Source organism: Apus apus, chromosome 5 (assembly GCF_020740795.1).
Source record: "Apus apus isolate bApuApu2 chromosome 5, bApuApu2.pri.cur, whole genome shotgun sequence".
Taxonomy (NCBI): Eukaryota; Metazoa; Chordata; class Aves; order Apodiformes; family Apodidae; genus Apus; species Apus apus.
Window position 1 is genome coordinate 32762612 of NC_067286.1, and position 18299 is coordinate 32780910.

Genomic DNA, 18299 nt, shown 5'->3' on the forward strand with positions numbered 1-18299 from the left:
GATTAAATTCAATAATGGTAAGTTTCCTGGTGTACTGAGACTACTGTCTATTGTACTGCCTAAAATGGTTCTTCTCCATCAGTGTGTGTCTGTAATCTGTCTTATCCTCAGATGCTTGTGCATAAGTATATTAAACCTAACTCAACAGGATTCTAGTTCATGTATAGGCCTTACAGCCTAGTAATAATCACAATATATGCATGTTGACCACCTGTACTCTTGGCTGTCTACAGCCTTCAGGGCACATCTAGCAGCCAAGAACAACTGAAGTGCTGCAGCAGTCATAATGAGCCCCACGCAAGGAAAGAAATTTTATCCTGGTTCTGCATTCTGCAAATACTTTCCTCAAGTCAGAGCTGTTCTAATGACTGGGTGCACTGGCTTTATAAATCTTTACACAACTGTGATGTGTAGGAATTCATTTAATGTTAAAGAAAGCTGTATGGAGCGAGTAGCTGAGCTGTGAGATGTGAATCTCTGTGTCTCTGCTACCTCACGTGGCTTGTGCTTCTTTTTCTGTGGACAGTCAGCGCAGTTGTTCTGCACATCACCAGCCCCATGTGATTAAATTTTTAAGTGTGGCAGTGCCAGGGGGCAGCAAAGGCTGGCTGCTCCACAAGGGAAGGTGAACAATGGGTGGAGTGTGATACCAAGGCAGGTGGGAGCAGAAAGCTCACCAAGGAGAAGCAGGATGTGGAGCAGCACATTTGGGTCATGATCATGGTCAGAGACAGTGATCAAGGTCAGACATAGTCTGATTATTACACAGGACGTTCATGGTGACAAGGCAGATAAGAGACCAAACTAGGAAGCCCAGCCAGCAGGTCTGAGTCAAGATTAGAGTCAGGATCGAGCATGTATGAGACCAGGTGCAGATGTAGCTGGTGCCCAGCTGTGATGTAACAGACAAGGGCCAGTGGTACTGGCTCAGTTTAAAAGCAGTTCCCAGGGGAAAAGAGAGGGAGGCCCTCATTTCTAGCTTTCTTCACAACAGCTCTTATCAGCAGAGAAGCTGACCTTGGGCTCAGCCAGCTAAACTCCAACATAGCAAAGGGCACTCCTAGAAGGGGGCTGTGCTCCAGGCCCTGACAACTAACAATCCTGAAACACTGCCAGGGCTGATGACTCTTTTGTAAGCTGCAAGATTTCAGCAAAGGCTAGAGAAGGCACCAGCCATGAGTGTCAGGCACATGGATAAACCTCTGTGAACTTCTACATTTGCCTAAACACCTGGGGTCGAGCAGCCACTTAGGATGATTATAGGACACTGTTTGAACTTTCTGCCTTTTTTTTTGCCAGAAGATGACACTTTTATCAGAAGAGGGGAGACTAGAAATCTACTAGATGCTGTGATCTGTAATGCTCTGTCTTTTGCCATAGGTAGCAAGAGTGTTCCCCTCTTAGGTCAGTTACCCTCCCTAACATTAGGATTTAGGAGGAACAACTGCTCAAGCTAACCCATGTGGACTGCAGACTTCAGAGTAACAGAAGCAGCAGAAACTGTTGTCCTGACACAGTTGTTCTTGATTTGAACCAACGTGGTGGGAGGAACACTGGTAATAGGGTAAAGAAACTAGAATTAATTTCTAAATAAAGAGCACTTTCATTATTTTCATGTAAAGCTTTCCCTCCCTAATGGGCTCTTTTACTGTGTTGCCTATGAAAACTGACAGTAGCTAAGCTGCTTGTATGCAAAGATCTGTTGTTGGCATGTTGACCATTCCCATAATCTCTTCATACTCTATCATCCTTGATCCAACTGGCCTGTGTCAACAATTTGCAGTGTTACCTTTTGCTCTCTATTTGTGTAATACTCGAGGCATTAGTGCCTGTGAGTGGGACTTCTGTGTGCTATGGTAACATAATTTATGTTGTCTATCATAAGAGATTATAAGAATAGGGAGATCAAAATTAAATTATAAAATCAAAATGCACATGTACAGTATCATGACTTTGCTGTCTCATAATTATTGATGCATGAACTTCATGCTTGTGAGTTGTAATGATATTTGCTATTTGTTGCCAAATATTAGTGATACTTTTTCACTCTAGCTGTAAGTATTAATTAATGTGAATTGTAAAATTTGTACATACAGTCATCTTACAGTTATCTGCAGACAGATTGTTTGTGTCAAAGCTTAATTGCACCACAGATGCAGGCACAGCTTGGGTTCGGCAGGTTTTATGAGTTCTAGTTCCGCACTGGGTCTGCCAGACCTGTGCTGGCTGCTTAAGGAATCATTCAGATGTCTTTGTCACATGCTTTTGCGAGGGCCACTCCCTGTTACTTGCTTGTGTTGCACTGGAGTCAGGCTAAGCTAATTTACTGATTTGCTTCACCTTATACCCCAGAACTAACCCCTTACCACAGGTAATAATGCAGAGACACTACAGACCATGATTTCACAGTATGAAAGTCTTGGACACATTTTTCTGTAAGGATTTCTTGTAAGGACACCAGATCGATATTTTATTGTGTATTGTCAGATGACAGCCTGCATGCTCAAGAGCAATTGGGCAAGCCTGCTGTTAGGGAATGGTGAACCTTCCTGAGGACATGGGTGCCCACCTAGTTCAAGCGATGCAAACAAACCATCCTGGCTCTACAGCACAAAGCTCTGTGTCCTCAGGGCAAGATGCTCCTCAAGAGGCTCCAGAATCATCTCATGCACTTCACATAGTACAAGCTAGTGTGCAACACCCTTTCAGGTGAGGTTTGGTTGCATTTTCCCTCATTTGCTACAGAAAGCTAACTTTGGGTCTCATACTTGGGTCATAACAACCTCATGCAACACTACAGGCTTGGGGAAGAGTGGCTGGAAAGCTGGACAGCAGAAAAGGCCCTGGAGGTATTGGTCTACAGCTGGCTGAAAATAAACCAGCAGTGTGCCCAGGTGGCCAAAAAGGCCAGCAGCATCCAGGCTTGTGTCAGAAATAGCGTGGCCAGCAGGACTTGGGAGGTGATTGGTCTGTACTCAGCACCGGTGAAGCAGCACCTCTAATACCGTGTTCAGTTTTGGGCCCCTCACTACAAGGACAGTGAGGTTCTGGGGTGTATCAAAATAAGGAAAACAGAGCTGGTAAAGGGTCTAAAGCACAAGTCTTACGAGGAGCATCTGAGTTAACTGGGATTGTTTGCTCTGATGGAGGCTGAGAGAAGATCTTTTTGCTCTCTACAACTACCTGAAAGGAGGTTGTAGTGAGGTGGGTGTTGGACTCTTCTCCCCAGTACCTAGTGGTAGGACAAGAGGAAATGGCCTCAAGTTGTGCCAGGGAGGTTTAGACTGGATCTTAGGAAAAATTTCTTCTCTGGAAAGGTCATCAGCCACAGGTGCAGGCTGCCCAGGGAAGTGGTGAAGTCACTATCCCTGGAGGAATTCGTGTACGTGTGGTGCTCAGGGACACGGCTCATGGTGGACTTAGTCCTAGGTTAATGGTTGCAGTTGATGATCTTAAAGGTCTTCTCCAACCTGAACGATGCTATGATTCATATGGCTTTAGCCAAGAATGCTATTTCCTAAACGTTAAATACATTTTTCTTAGTTTGATATACATGTGGAAAGCTATTTGTCTTTCACTCCTTGCTCGCTGAGATTTGCAGAGGCTACACAGACAAACGCTCCCGAGGCGCCTGCGAGGGGTGACCCCAGGAGGAGCAGGGCAGACAGCGGGTCCGCTCCCCCGGGGAAGCCGAGCCCACCGCCGGGCCCGCTGCGGTGCGCGGGGTGCGGTGCGCGGGGTGCGGTGCGCGGGGTGCGGTGCGCGGGGTGCGGTGCGCGGGGTGCGGTGCGCGGGGTGCGGTGCGCGGGCAGGGGGAGCTGCTGAGACCGCGGGCGGCGCCTCCATTTCTCTCCTTCGCCTCCGGCGAGCGGCCTCTTTCCGGGAGTAGGCGGGCCCGGAGCGGCACAGGCCGGCCCGGCCACAGCGGCGCGGGGGAGGCCGCAGCCCGGCCATGCAGGCAGAGCGCGGCGGCAGCAGCCTGCCTCGCAGGGAGGGGGGCCGGCACGGCCGGCGGCGGCCCGGCGGCGCTGAAAGGGCGGCTGCGACCGAAAGGAGCGGCGGGCACGGGGACAGCCACGGCCGCGGAGGAAGCGGGTGCCGGGGAAGAGGCGGCGCTCACGGGCACCGAGGAGGCGGGGGCCGCGGCAGGCGAGAGCCTCCAGGCCGCGGGGCAGCGGCGCCGCCCGCCGCCCACTCCCACCGGCGGGTAAGCAGGAGGAGAGCCCGCCCTCCGCGGGAGCGGGGCAGGCGGAGCCGAGCGCGGCGGAGCGCCGGGATGGCCGCTGGGGTGGGGTACAACCCTTCTCTATGTTTCCCTGCTCCTCCCCTTCCCGAGGGGGAGCCGGGCCGGCCGCCGCAGCCTCTCCCGGGAGCGTGGAGTGGTGGGGAAGGGCTGTGGGGCGGCAGGATTGCCAGCCTTACTGCCCTGCTCAGCTCGGCGGCTGCCTCTGCCCTCTGCTCTCTCGTCCTCCCCTGAAACGGCACCAGCCAGCACCTGCGTGCTCTGGTCAAAACATAGATGGGGATTTTCTGGCCGAACTACGATTATAATTTTCTGTTGAAAAATACAAGTATCGTTTGAAAAATGTATCTGAAAATGACATCTCTGTTTGCAAATAGAGATGAAGAATTACTTATTATTTTGGCGCACTTGATTAGAAGTTGAATGAGCATGTGTCTTGTTCAGCCTGTGGTACTAGCAATGAAGACATGGAAACCTAGCTCAGTTTAGAGAATTAAGTGACTCCGTGAAACATGCATTTTGTCATTAATCTACATTCTTGGTTGCGCTTTGACCAATCATAAAGTGTAGTAGATTACAAGTAGCACAGACATGCCTAATTGTACGTAAATGACATCTTCGGTTTCTTGTGGAGATGTTAAAATGCTTCCCGCAGCCCTAGGTGGTATGAGATCAACACTGCCTTTAAAAACAATTTCCATCCATAACGGCTTTGACAGTACTACATTTAGATTGACTTGCTTCCATTAGCATTGTTGCAACACGGAAATCGTGATTGTCACCAGATTGGCAAAAAGATTACAATGACAAGCTGATAGTGATTTTCAGCATCACATTGGTTAGATTCGCTTTGACTTTCATAATGCTGTGGCTTCAGTTGGACCCGGACAGTTTTATCTATATTAGAACTCCTGTGGTTGTTGGATTTGAAAAAATGTAAAAGATTCATCACCCTTGTGATTGTCTTTAGATCCATAGATGCAGATGGATTGGTACTGTTTACCTAGAGCATAGGTTGGTAATTTCCCTTGTAAATGATATAAACTGCTAAGTTCATACTGATGTGTGCAGACAGGTTTGGGTTCTGGATGTGAAGCAGTAGTGCTCTCTCATGAACTGCAGGGTGGAAGGGGGAAAATTCAGCAACTGTATTAGCTGAGGAAATCTCTATCCTGGGCTGATTTCTTCCAAGTCATTCAACTATTTCTTACTAAGTTGAAATATATTTAAATCTTTGTTCTCTCCAGTACTCTTGACCCAGCAGAACCCACATAGTAATTTAAAAGGTGCACTCAGGAAGGGAATCGTTTATATTAATATGTTTTTGTCTGGATTGTTGTTGGAAGTATTTAAGGAAGCAGTTAAAAGATTTTCTTTTGGGACTCTTTACGATATGTTTTGCCTGATCATTGGCTATTGACTTTGATATGCTCTTCATCTTAGTCTAGCACAGTGACTTTATTTACTTTTAGCCAAGGCTAATATGGGTTGGGCCTTTAAAAGCAAAGCAACACCTGAGATTTTCCCCAAACTCTACTAAGGAGTGTAAGCATAATGCTCTTCCTGGACTGGAGCCTTTGATGTTGAAGACTGTACGGTCCCTTTGCTCACCTGCCACAAATCTTTTGTTTAGCAGCTTAGATGGAACTGACTTCCAGCAATCCAGCTGTAGTGTCAACAGCTTTGCTAGCCTGCAGCTGCTGATGTCTAGTGTTATTCTGAGCCAATCTCCCAATTTGTCACATTTGACAGGAAGGACCTCCCTCTTCTTACTTTTATCTGTTCCCTTGTACTCTTTGACAGGTGCTAGACCATGTTTTCTGAATAGGCACAGCTCTTTCCCTGCAGGAAAGTGCCCCATTTATTTTTAGTTTCTTAGTGCTCTCTCTCTTCAGCAAAGTGACTTGTTTTACACAAATGCAGCTCAGTGAGAGAGTGCTTGGCCTTCAGCAAGCACTGTCTTTCAGCAACAGGCATCAGATCTTCTCAAGTGGGGATATGTAAATTGCAAACCTGGAGAGCCAGGTAATAATATGGTGAGTGTGAGTGGTCTTATCACATCACTTCCCTTACTGTGTGCTGAGAAGCTGGAGTCTTCTCTGAAAATCTCCTGTTTTACAAATAGGCCTGGAATTTCCTTGGAGAATGGAGGCTGAGAACACTGTAATTTTGTTGTATGCAAGATTTGCAAGGGCAATTCTAGCCCTTTTGCTTTCTAGGGTAAAAATTGTGGAGGATCGTATGCTGCATTTCCATACTGCTGGTGTAAAGTTGGCATTTTGGAGGAATTTTCTAGATTGGATCATTCTAGTGTTGTATAATCAGGATTTAGGTGACCTGGTATTGTTTCCTGAAAATGATTTAAAGTCTAGGTGCTTCTGTAGTCTTAAAGCTATGCTAAATTTATAATTCTATTTGTTTATACCTCAGTTGTTTATAAAACTTGCTGATAAGCTTGATATTTCAGTACTTCTTTATTAATGGAGTTTTCATTGTTGCCTGAGAAGTTTTTTCAATTATTAAAAGCTCTATGACAAAATCTAAGTCAAATTGTATTAAAGTAACTGGATTTGTTGAGCCTATTATGGATGGAGCAGTAAAATGAAAGTAAAATTATCAGTGAATGCATTCAGTGAAGTGTAATAAATGTGTTAATAAAACCAAACTTCATTAAAAACTTTTGGAAATATTTGACAATTTTTACAGGGAAGTAAAATTTGGCACTAAATTGCAAAATATTTTGGCAGCAATATTTCTTGGTCCTCTGCATTTATTTAAAAACACTATTCAGCTTCAAATTTTGTGGTTAGGGTGTTTTAATTTAATAGTTCTGAAGCTTAAGTTTGAAGCTACAGGAGGACATAATTTCTGACCTGTAAAACAGGGAGAAGGAAATGTAGTTGTGACATGTTCAGTTCTTAGTTTTTTGTGGACCATTGAAGGCTGGACACCTTTACATGTTTTATACTACTATAAGTGTGCAGTAATTCTTTGGTTTTGGTAATGGGTGATCAGCTGTGCTACTTGCAAAGTCTGTCAAGATCTTGCTGAGTCACTTCTCCACTCCTCTGCTGGGTGCTATTTGTGTGCAAATAATTGACTTGCTCATACCCTACATGGTAGATCCAGCTGTCAATCAGAGTCTTATAGATGAAAGCTATAATGATTTCTGTCAGCTCTTGAGGAGATAGCTCTCTGAGGAACTCCCCAGCTCCCCTCTTGAAACAAGATGCTGCTTCTCTCAAACATGGAATTCGTTTAGAAACCACGAGGAGAAGTGTTCTTATTCTTCATGAAGGGGAAAAAGGATCTTGCACTTGTTAGGACTTACTGTAACTAGTGTGCATATTGATTTAACTGTCTTGGTTACGAAGATTTTGTGTCCTCCCTTCAAAAATGAATTGAAGTCTAATTATAACCACTGGTTTACCAAATGGCAGATTTCTTTGTAGATCTGTCATCTTGAATAATTTTCCATTGTTTCTGTCTGCTTTTTTTTTTTTCTTCTTTTAATTTATTCTATGTTAAATACATAGAACACATTTGCAATTATTAATTTTTAGGAAAATAATGCCTGAACTAAGAAGTCCAATTGCTCTTGCCTGGATATTACCTCTCACTTCTATTTCTTTTAACTTGTGCTGAACTAATTTTCTTATGTACTGTCAGAATTTTTAAATTGCTCTTTCTATGAAATACAATTATTAAAACAAAAACAGCTTTCTGAAATTGTAGGTATCATACTGGGTTTTATTTTGATGGTCCATGACCAGATCATTTTATGAGTGTCTTAAGGACACTTGTTTTTTTATTTGTTTTGGTTTTATGGTTATTTGCAATTTACTAAGTATTCTTTTAACTTTCTTTTCAGTGATACACTGAGTGTGCATGTGATGCATGCTATTACATCAAGTGCAGTTTGAATCTGCAGGTCTATTTCAATGTTCCATTTCTGGCTTTGGGCTTTGGTGGCAGTAACCTTTTCATTATTAAAGAATGGAGGCTAACAGATTTTATTGGAGTCTTTCTTACTTACAGTTAGTTTCAAGATGGTATCATGTTTACTTAGTGTTTATTGTATCTTCATTCTTTCAGTTTTTGCACACATAGAACTAATTTAAGAGAACATCTAATGCTGTCAGCATCAGATACATTTTATCTAAGTAGTGTGAGCTAAATCTTTAGTCTAAGCAACTGCAAAAAGCAATCTGTTCACAAGCATGGTAACAAGAGCTTTGATTTTTCAAGTACAAATACTTTTGATTTTCTTTAGAACACTGTTACAGAGCTTTTGCAGATACGACAAGAATAGATTTCTGGATCGTGAACACAATACGTTTTTTTACGTTTTATGTTCTAAAAAGTAACTAGGAAAAAGCTTGTTTAGATTAACGTACATCAGTTTGTGAGCTGTACTTAATTACGAATGAAGTGCGAAGAACTTCCTTCTCAGGGGCTTCTTTACTGTGATGAGGTGTGAAGAGGAACTAACTCATTGTGAACATGAAGTGTGGATTATTTTATTTTGAATGTGTTGATTTAGATTAAGCCTCTTGAGAAGCGTGTGAACAAGTGGTTGGAAACCTGTTTAGGGCTGGTTAAGTCTCAAACTGCTGTTTGTTATATGGGATTCTGCAAGGCTTAATTCTGGGTCTGCTCATCTTCAGTGCTCATCAGTGCTTTAGTAATTCTGTATTAACAGTTCTGATGAAGGAGTAAAATATACAGTGTTAAAATTTGCAGACAGTGTTAAACTGAAGAGTAGACAGACTGGAAGAGTAGACAGACTGGAAGAGTAGACAGACTGGAAGAGTAGACAGACTGGAAGAGTAGGAGGGTGGAGCACAGAACAGTCTCAACAAATGGGAGAATTAGCCTGCAGTAAGATGTAATTCAAGGTCAAATATAACACAACTACATTTCCACAGGAAAAATCTGCAGAGGTCGCTGGCTGCAGTTTTATAGAAGGGAACTGGCAACTTAATGGATGAGAAAGTATCAATTAGCAAAGCAATCCCACTGAAGAACTGGTTTTACTTTTCAAGATTTGGACCAGCCTGGATGGCAATGTTGCATGAAGTAGAAAGGTTGCTGCAAACAGATCTATTTTAGGCAGGACAACAAGAAAAGATTATTAAGAAGGAGAAGGTTTAATTTGTGCATTGAGAATAAAGACTGTGACTGATAGAGTCGATACATTGTGTGATACATTGTGAAGGAAGTATAGGGAGATCACTCCTGAAAAATACACAGAGGTTTTGAGTATAGCGAAGGTCACGTTACTCAGAACTGTTGTGCTACCACTTGTCACAGCCCTATTTTTTTTTTCTTTTTTTTCAAGGCTGTCTCTGCAATGGAAAAAGTAAGAGGCCAAAGTTAATTTATTCTTTTGTTTCTGGATGGAAGAGAAACCTGCTTTTCACAGCACTGGGGACTGCAATGTTTGGTAATAATCCCTATTTGTTTAGTCTGGAATGGTTTAGAGATATTTATTGTTTTTCCTTCGTGGTAATTTGTCAACTTCCATGCTGATTTAACTCAAGATACTTAAATGTGTTTTTAAGCATTACCTAAATGCTTCTGTTTCTCTTTTTTCCCCCTCAAGTCTCTGGGCTAGAATGTTGGTAACTTTCAAACAGGTTGTTCTGAAAATTTGATAGCTTAAACAAACAACTTTTTTAGCTCTATATATTGTCAATTTTATGAAACAAAAATTTCAATCATTACTTTATTTAGTTTTCATTATCCCACAAATCTGAGTGGATTTTATTAAGACAAACTGTAAAATTATAATGCCTTGAATATTGAAGAAGCTCTCCCAGGAACTTCCCATCGTATTTAACTAAACACTTGAGAGTTTAGGAAAGAACTGAAACGACAGATTTAAGAATGTATCCATCCAGTCATTCACCCAATCCATCATAAAATACATTTTGGTGATGAAACAGTGCTGGTAGCTACCAGGAGGTGGGGCAGGCAGCCTGCCCGTCATGCTTGTGGCTCCCTGGCTTCCTCCTGCAGAAAAGTCCCCAAGCTCAATGCGGAAGAGGATGTGTACAGATCATGGGGTGGGAGTTTTTTTTCTCATCTCAGGGTGACGTTTTCTCAACGTACAGCAGAGCCTATGAAAGTCACATATACGTATGAATTATTGGGAGTTGCTACTGGGTATTTGTTCAAAACACAACTCTGAAGGAAAGTTATTTATAGGAAGGCAACACTCAGTAATTCTGAGCTAAAAATCTTGTTGTGCTACTGGGATGAGTAGTTAGTCTCCGAGAACATCACACAGAGTTTTGTATGTAAGTGAGAGACAGGAGATATTTATGCTGAAGAATACATACATTTGTAGAAGTGATAAAGTTTGATTTAAAAAATATTTCATACAGTACTGCTTCTGTTTTCCTCACAGAAGTGACAGGGTAGTTTTGGGAGCCCTGTTACAGGTTTCTAGCCAGTTTAATGCTGCTGCACGGGTTTTGGTAGCTATCAGAATGTTTCACTGTATTTTAAATAAACAAAAAAATGCTGATTATTGATTCAGTGGTGATTTAGAGCCTTCCAACAACTACGGAAGAATATTTCTTAGAGGCTTTCATAATGAAAGTATTTCAAGCCTATGTGATTGTGTTCTGTGTTAAGGCATAGAAGAGGTCCATTTCCCACTGTTCTTTCATGTATGTGATTCTTCTGTATTTTTATGTGCATGTGGTTTAAATTTTTTTATTATTATTTTATTTTTTAATAAGGCTTTAACTCTTCTGCGGGTAGACTTAGTAATACATCCTGCTGGTAAAATGTGTTAATCTACTGAAGTGTGTGAGAACCTTGCCTCAAGGTCCTGTTTCTATTTCTGCTTCACTTTTCCCAGAGGATATCTGTATAGTTACAGACGGTACAGGCTCTCTCTTTAACTCTGGAATAGCCAGGATCTCTGTCTTGTGGAGAACAGACTGATGTTTCTGGGGCACAGCTCTCTCCAGGCTACTGCTCTGTCACTGGCATGTTGTGAGGCCTTGAGCTTTTTCTGATTGCCTGGCAGACTTAAGAGTTTTTTATTTGGTGTTTTTTCTTTTTTAATTTCTATATTGTTTCAGGCTGTATGACTCGGGTTATGCTGCTTTGCCGACTTCCCTGGTTTATGTTCCTGTTAATTTGTAACAGTAGGTGGCATGCCTGTGGAAACAAGAGAAGCTCCCCTGCTCCTTATTTATTATCCTTCCACTTCACTGTAAATGTTATCAAGCATGCCAAAAGAATATTGTCTCAGAGTAAAATTTATTTGTAGAGGTAAAATTAAAAAAATAATTGAAATTAGTTCCTTCAGTATTTTCAGCATGGCTCTTTGTACTTAGTTTGAGTTCCTCTCAAGTAACTTTTGTTGCTTTTCTGGTGCAACTTTGCCTTGTGGGATACACTTGAATGAAATGATGGTGGTCTCAAGGTGTTTTCCCTCCTGATGGACCCACAGTTGAAGTTGTCTACCAGTTGTCTAGACAGTTGAGTGCTGTCTACAGCTCACTACTGCAAAATGGATGCAAACTTTTCCTGCAATTAGTGTTCTGTGTACACAGTCAGTGCAAACTGTTGCAGGTGAAGCTGTGATGTGCACATTAAATCCTGGGATCATAGTGCATTCTGACAAGTACAGCCAAGTCCTTCTTTACCTTGTTGGTAATTTGGATGTGTTTGTTCTTTCAGCAAGTTCTAAATGATTCTAGGGCTTCTTCATAGTAGTGGTAACTGCAGGATCAAAGCATTTATTGCACCATAGTAATAGGACATTTTAACATTTTGGTTTTGTAAGTAGAACATTAGGGTATTGAGGACCTCAGACAATGAGTCGTTACTACTTTATCTCATGTTGAGTTTAGGGAAGCACATTCTCTGAGGCTTTCAGAGGATTTCCCCTCCACACCCCTCCCCTAAGACATTTGGGGATAAATAGGGAAGGGCTCTCTGAGTTTTGAGTGGTAATCTCTAAAACATCTGCAGGAAGTTGCATTCAGATTTGATATACACGTAACAAAGGGCTTTTTGTTGTTTGGGGGTTTTTTTTGTGTGATTTTGTTTGTTTTTTGTTTTTTTTCAGCGAATGCTAAGATAGGTAATTGAAAACTTCCATGATACTATATCACCCTGGTGTAGTTATAAACAATTTTAATAAAGAATATTTAAAAATGAAACAACATTACTTATTCTTGAGCTTCTCAAGAGGCTGATAGTTACAGAATAAACATGGAGATACAATACACAGTGGTGTTTTTCGTGAGCACTTGAGAGTTTTACATCTGTTTATATAGAACTATTTGAGCCTTGTTTAATGATAGGCTTCTTACAGATGTTTTGTCTACATAGCACTCATTTTTTTCTTAGCTGGAAATAGGTTTGAACATAAGAACATGTCAGGATCTAGACTTTTTTTCTTCTGTTATTTCAGGTTGGTTTTCTGCCACTGCAATAATGCTTTTTGGGAAGGAAACTTTGTTTACACTCTTTAAGAATCTACAAGTTACATTTGGTAGAGGGCTATAGTTCCCACCAGGTCATAGTCACATGACTAACCTTTTTTAATTACCCATAAAACATTTTATGAATCAAGGGGAGAGAAACATTATTTATTTTTTTTACTATGAAGTTTACTAAGACAGTTTCTAGAACCCTACTTTGCAAGCATTGAAGCAGTAACAGTTTTATGTACAAACTTCAAGAACAAGTCTTTTTTTTTTTTTTTTTTGTGAACTCCATGAGATGTTTTTCCCTTTAACTGAAGCATCATTCCTGTTACGCAAAACACAGGTTTCTGAATAGAATGTCTCTCTTGGCTAATTCTATCTTTAGCTAACCCAAAGTGATGTGTTCCACTATCCAAAATTTATGAAGCAGTCTTAGGATTTCATCCCTCTTTCAAAAATTCTCATCCTGTACAATAAAGACTAAAAGCTTTTTTCTTCATGCTATCTGTTCTTTCAGCTGCCCTTTCTACTACCTAAGCTTCTCTTTAGCTTTGGTAGATTTCTCTAAAGGTCATCAACAGAGCAAACTAGTGAAGAGGATTACTCTTTGTAGGGATATTTTTTCTCTTTTCATGAAGGAACCTCTCTTGAGGTTCTTCCTTCCTTAGTCTAAATGAAAAAAAACAACAACAAAAACAAACCACATTAGTTTTTTCCTTTTAGCCTCAAGTTGAAAAAATGGTTTATAACAGAAAGTTGAACTTGTACTGGAAGAGCTATGATGTCTAGGTGAGCAATAAGGAAGTAAATTGTTTCTGTTAATGAGAGGCAATGCTTACAAGTCACCCTAGACTGACTACAAATTAATCAATAGGTAAATATGCCAATATGAGGTGACTGCAGATACAAACATAGGTGTATGACCTTGTCCCCATTAATACTTTTGAAGAAATAATTTTTAACTTTGTCATTTGTGTCACAGAATCACAGAATTGTCATGATTGGAAAGGAGTTCTAACACGACAAACTCCAACTAGCTGTCAACACAACAAAACAAACAAACAAAAAAAATACCACGAAACCAAAAAAACCCCACAAAACCACATCACAGAACCCTGGCCACTGCAGCATGTCCTGAAGTACCAAATCTACATGGCTTCCAAATACCTCCAAGGATGATGATTCATCCGACCACCTCCCTGGGCAGGGTGTTCGAGTGCCTGACCAGTCTTTCAGTAAGTAAATTCTTCCTAATACCCAATCTAAACCTCCCCTGCTGCAACTTCAGGCCATTTCCTCTGGTCCTGTCATTATTCACTTGAAAGAAGAGGCCAACACCCATCTCCCTACAGCCTCCTTTCAGGTAGTTGTAGAGGGCAATAAGGTCTCCCCTCAGTCTCCTTTTCTTCAAACTAAACAACCCCAGTTCCCTCAGCTGCTCCTTATATGACTTGTTCTCCCTTCACCGGCTTGGTAGCTCTCCTCTGGACAAGCTCCAGCACCTCAATGTCCTTCTTATAGTGAAGGGCCCAGAACTGAAAACAGTACTTGAGGTGCAGCCTCACCAGTGCCGAGTTCAGGGGCACAATCGCCTCCCTACTCCTGCTGGCCATGCTATTCCTAATGCAGGCCAGGATGCTGGTGGCATTCTTTTCAGCCTGGTCACAGTAATGATGGGATAAATTCAACATTTGGCAGTACACCTTATTAATACTGTTGAAAAGTCATAAAGTGCAATGCACAAAATACTAAATATCAAGTTGTTGGGATTTGTTTTGTTTTTCTTTGCATTTCGTTAGGTTTAGTCTGGAAAAAAATAATGCAAAAGGATTTGCAAATGCCATTACTGACTTGTCTAAGCTGACTGCCAAGAATTGCAATTAAGTGACTTTCACAAATGCTTGTTTTCTGTTGAATAATTGGAAGGGGGAAAATCTTTTCTAAATTATGTGAAACCATGAAGGAGAAAGTATCTTCAAAAGTGGTTTAATCATTTTCAGTGAGACAGCAAAGCAGATTGCGCTTATCAATAAAAATTTTTATTTTCTTGCCTTATTGTATCCTTGTTAGCCACTGAAAATGCTGGTTATGATGCAGAAAAAAATGTCTCCTGATGAAGTAATGTATTATTTCCAGCGCTTTCTCAAAATATGTAGCAAAATAATCCTCAAGTCTGCCAGTTTACATTAGAAACAGCTTCTGTGTAAGGTTACAGGGCCAGTAGGGCTGATGGTTTTCTGTAAAACGGCAGTCAGAGGACACACAGAGCCTGTTTTAGATACAGAAATTAGAGATGTGAAGTTTTTCAGTAGCATGTGAATTTATAATTAGGAAATAGCATTATATGAGTAATGAAAGATTACAAACTTAGGGACTATGCTACTGACAATGTTGCAGACATAGAGCTAGGAGAAAAGCAGGATGCTGTCCTTTTGAATTTCTTACATAGTATCTTTTTAGGGTTTCAAATTAGTGGAATGTCTGCTTTTATAGCTTTAATTTTCATTAGGTGAATGTTTCTGTGTTTGTAATACGCTGTTGTTATGTGATAGTTGATCTGAAAAAATGACAGATGTTGGGGTTTTTAATTTAAATTCAAGATAGAATTTCCCACTGTGAACCAAAAATCTATACTTGCATACTAAACCTCTAAAATGATGCATTACATGTCTCTGTGACTATCTTAAAGCAGTAACTAAAAAAGGGGACTAAAACCAGTTGCAGATGTTCTGAAGTTCATGTGTTACTGATTGACATAAATATTTGTAGCAAAGAATCCTTTTTAAAATTTTTATATTAAAAATCTGTGACTTTGACAGAGAACACCTGTGTGTCCTCATGTATTATGTGGAACTGGAATAGTAACAAAGAATCTACAAGTCTTTAATGGAAAGAGAAAGCAAAATTTGTTTTAGAAAAACAAGCTTACTGTGGCAGGAAATTAAAGCCAAAGGTATGGCTTACCAGTACACTTAGCCACTACCAAACAGCTGCTGCCAGATATGAAGGAAGGACCTGCTTCCCAGGACCTGTGTTTCATGGCAGGCTTCCAGGTTTTCTAAGCATTATTTGTGCTTGTCTTATTCTGCTGTGAACTGATACAAGGAACTTAAGCTGCCAGAATGCTATCAGCAGGAAAGAAAAGAAAACTACTGATTATGGTTCTGCCATTTTAGGTGTACAAATTCAAAGAATGCTGTTCTGTTTGGAGTCTTTCAGAATTTTTTCTTTTTTAATGCTGTGCCAGTTGAAAATATAACAGTATGGGTGAGTATCATGACTTATGTTCATGTTTTGAAATCCATACAAAAATAATGTCTTACTCCTTATGTGCTTTTGTACAAAATGGATGCATTACATAAAACCTCTCAACTTTTAACTTGGTACTAAATATAAAATATTTTTAAATTTAAAGGCAGGAAGTAGTTATCTCATTATTCAAATGTAACAAGTTTTGGATAACTCTTCATTCTTAATGTAGCACAGCTGAAATATTTTGAAATATTAGAGTGTTTTGTTTGTTTGTTTGGGTTTTTGTTGTTGTGGCAAAAAATTGATCCATTGAGAAACTTTGTCACATATTTTTTCCTGCATGAGAAACCCTGAAGCTTCTTCAACATGTTGGTTTTGATCTTGGTAGAGAGTTCCAGGACTTGTGTTGGTTTTATTCTAAAACTGTGTGCACATAGGGAGTGTTAAATCAACATTAGACTTGTCTGTATAACTCAGGTGTTCTTTAAACTACTCTTTTGAGCAGATTTTAAGTTTATGAAATAACCTTTGTGGGTGAGGATCAAGACTCAAATTTTACTGTTCTGCAGGTGGATGCTGCTTTGAGTGAGCTCTATACATAATTTGTCATACTTTTATTTAATCATTGATATGGTTGCAGAAGTACAAAGCTTTTCTATACATACCAGTTTGTAACTGATATGTTTATTGAGGAGGGCTGTCTTACTCGTTTACTCATGAAGACAAGCAAAGTCTTTAAAAAGTCTGTTACTGAACTCTTGAGGTGAATATGTATCCTGAATAAACTTTGATTCCTTGATGTTACTGAACTTCTTATGTGTGTTCTTTACAAGTTGTTGTTAAAGCTGTTAATACAACTGCTTTTGCAATTTTAAAAGTGCTAGAATAAAACAACAAAATGAAACACTAAGGATTAGGTATACTATTGGAGGTTTTCAAGCCCTGAGTGAACAAAGCCCCAACCTGCCTCCTCTCATTTCCGCTTAGACCTCCTTTTGAGTAATTCATTGGACAAGATGACCTCTTGCAATCCCTTCCAGCTTGGATTAGTCTGTAATACTGTGACATTAACACATAAGAATTTAATCTGTTTCTGAATATAGTCAATCTCTAGTGCAGCTCAGGATACTTCTATTTAGGAGCAGCAGATTTGGTACGAACAAATAACTTTCTGCAGAAGTTTTCCTTAACCTATCCAAATTACTAAGTGTAATTTGGTTTTAGAACATGGCATACAAAATTCACATATGTGGATCCATATGTATGCAAGATATAATCAACTCCCTGACTTTGGCAAATATGGCTTATACATAGGAACAAGCAGGAATCTAACTGGAAATGCTATAACCTTTGTGGCAGTATACTTTGTAAGGTTTTCTTGAAACCTGTTTCTGTCAAGACAGAGGCTCCTAATGTAGGTTTGTACTCAAATTTTTGACTGTAAGAAAAACATTCAGCTTTCTGAAGTTACTGTCAGTTTTAAAGTAGTAGAGCTGCCAGGTTTTGTGCAGGTCCGTGTTACAATTTTGTATGAATTGTTTGGTGAGTTTGCGTAATTGCCAGTAGCTTTCATATGATTATTTCCACTTATTTAAGGGAAACATACAGTTGATTTTCTGTTGGTGGAAATGTATTGGCTTGGCAAGTTTAGGAAATCTAAAATGTCTTATCTATAGACAGCAGCTGGACAAGCTTTCTACAGACACTTTACTCACAGCATGGTACAGCCCTGGGAATGGGAGGCAAAAGACTACTACAGTTAACGCAGCTTGTTGATTCTCCACTGAGTTTCCCAATTAGTGCAGGATGACTGCTGAATTTATAATTATACCATTCTCAAAACATACTCCATCAAATATTCTTCAGTTTTTAATCTAAATGTGTAAACCTGGATTTTAGCTGATGGCTTTGTAGGTTGTATCTAATAAGCAAAGACTTGAAATACACAGTTTCCAAAATAAATACTTGCTTGACAGGCTTTATTGTGTTCCCAAGCATACTTGTAATGCTAGAGAATAGAGCTTTTGAGACTTTCTTCCTGTCAACATACATTGCATGGTTATTATGATTATTTTACCTATGATTCAGTGGTTTTCAAACAGGGTCTTCAGATGCTGCAGTACAAAACTTCAGTGGTGTATAGTAGAGGTTGATTCCTTTTGCCCCTGTAAGCAACCTGTTTGAAGGACTGTGCAGCTTATGTGCTAGTAGGTTACAGAGGTATTTCTGAGCAGTAGAAAGTGAACATCAGAAATTCTGGATTCCTTTTTAGTTCTTTGAAAGAAAAGGAAGGGAAGATAATCAGTAGTTACCAACAAAATAGCCAAGCTGTTTGCTTGTGTGGGGTT

General features: G+C 40.3%; 2 protein-coding genes across 4 annotated transcripts in view; one reads left to right on the plus strand and one right to left on the minus strand.

Moving 5' to 3' along the window:
• CHRM5 (cholinergic receptor muscarinic 5) overlaps positions 1-18299 on the minus strand; it is a 45431-nt gene that overhangs the window by 3428 nt on the left and 23704 nt on the right. The window lies entirely within an intron of this gene.
• Positions 3874-18299, plus strand: part of AVEN (apoptosis and caspase activation inhibitor) — a 91047-nt gene continuing 76621 nt past the window's right edge. Inside the window, exons 1-2 of one of the 3 annotated variants that reach the window (XM_051621646.1) lie at positions 3874-4207; positions 9585-9605. In XM_051621646.1, the coding sequence (XP_051477606.1) occupies positions 3953-4207; positions 9585-9605 (276 nt within the window). In that variant the 5' untranslated portion in view covers positions 3874-3952. Of the gene's footprint in view, positions 4208-9584; positions 9606-13681; positions 13935-18299 lie in introns of all 3 variants that reach the window. The other 2 variants (XM_051621648.1, XM_051621647.1) reach the window with 2 other exon arrangements.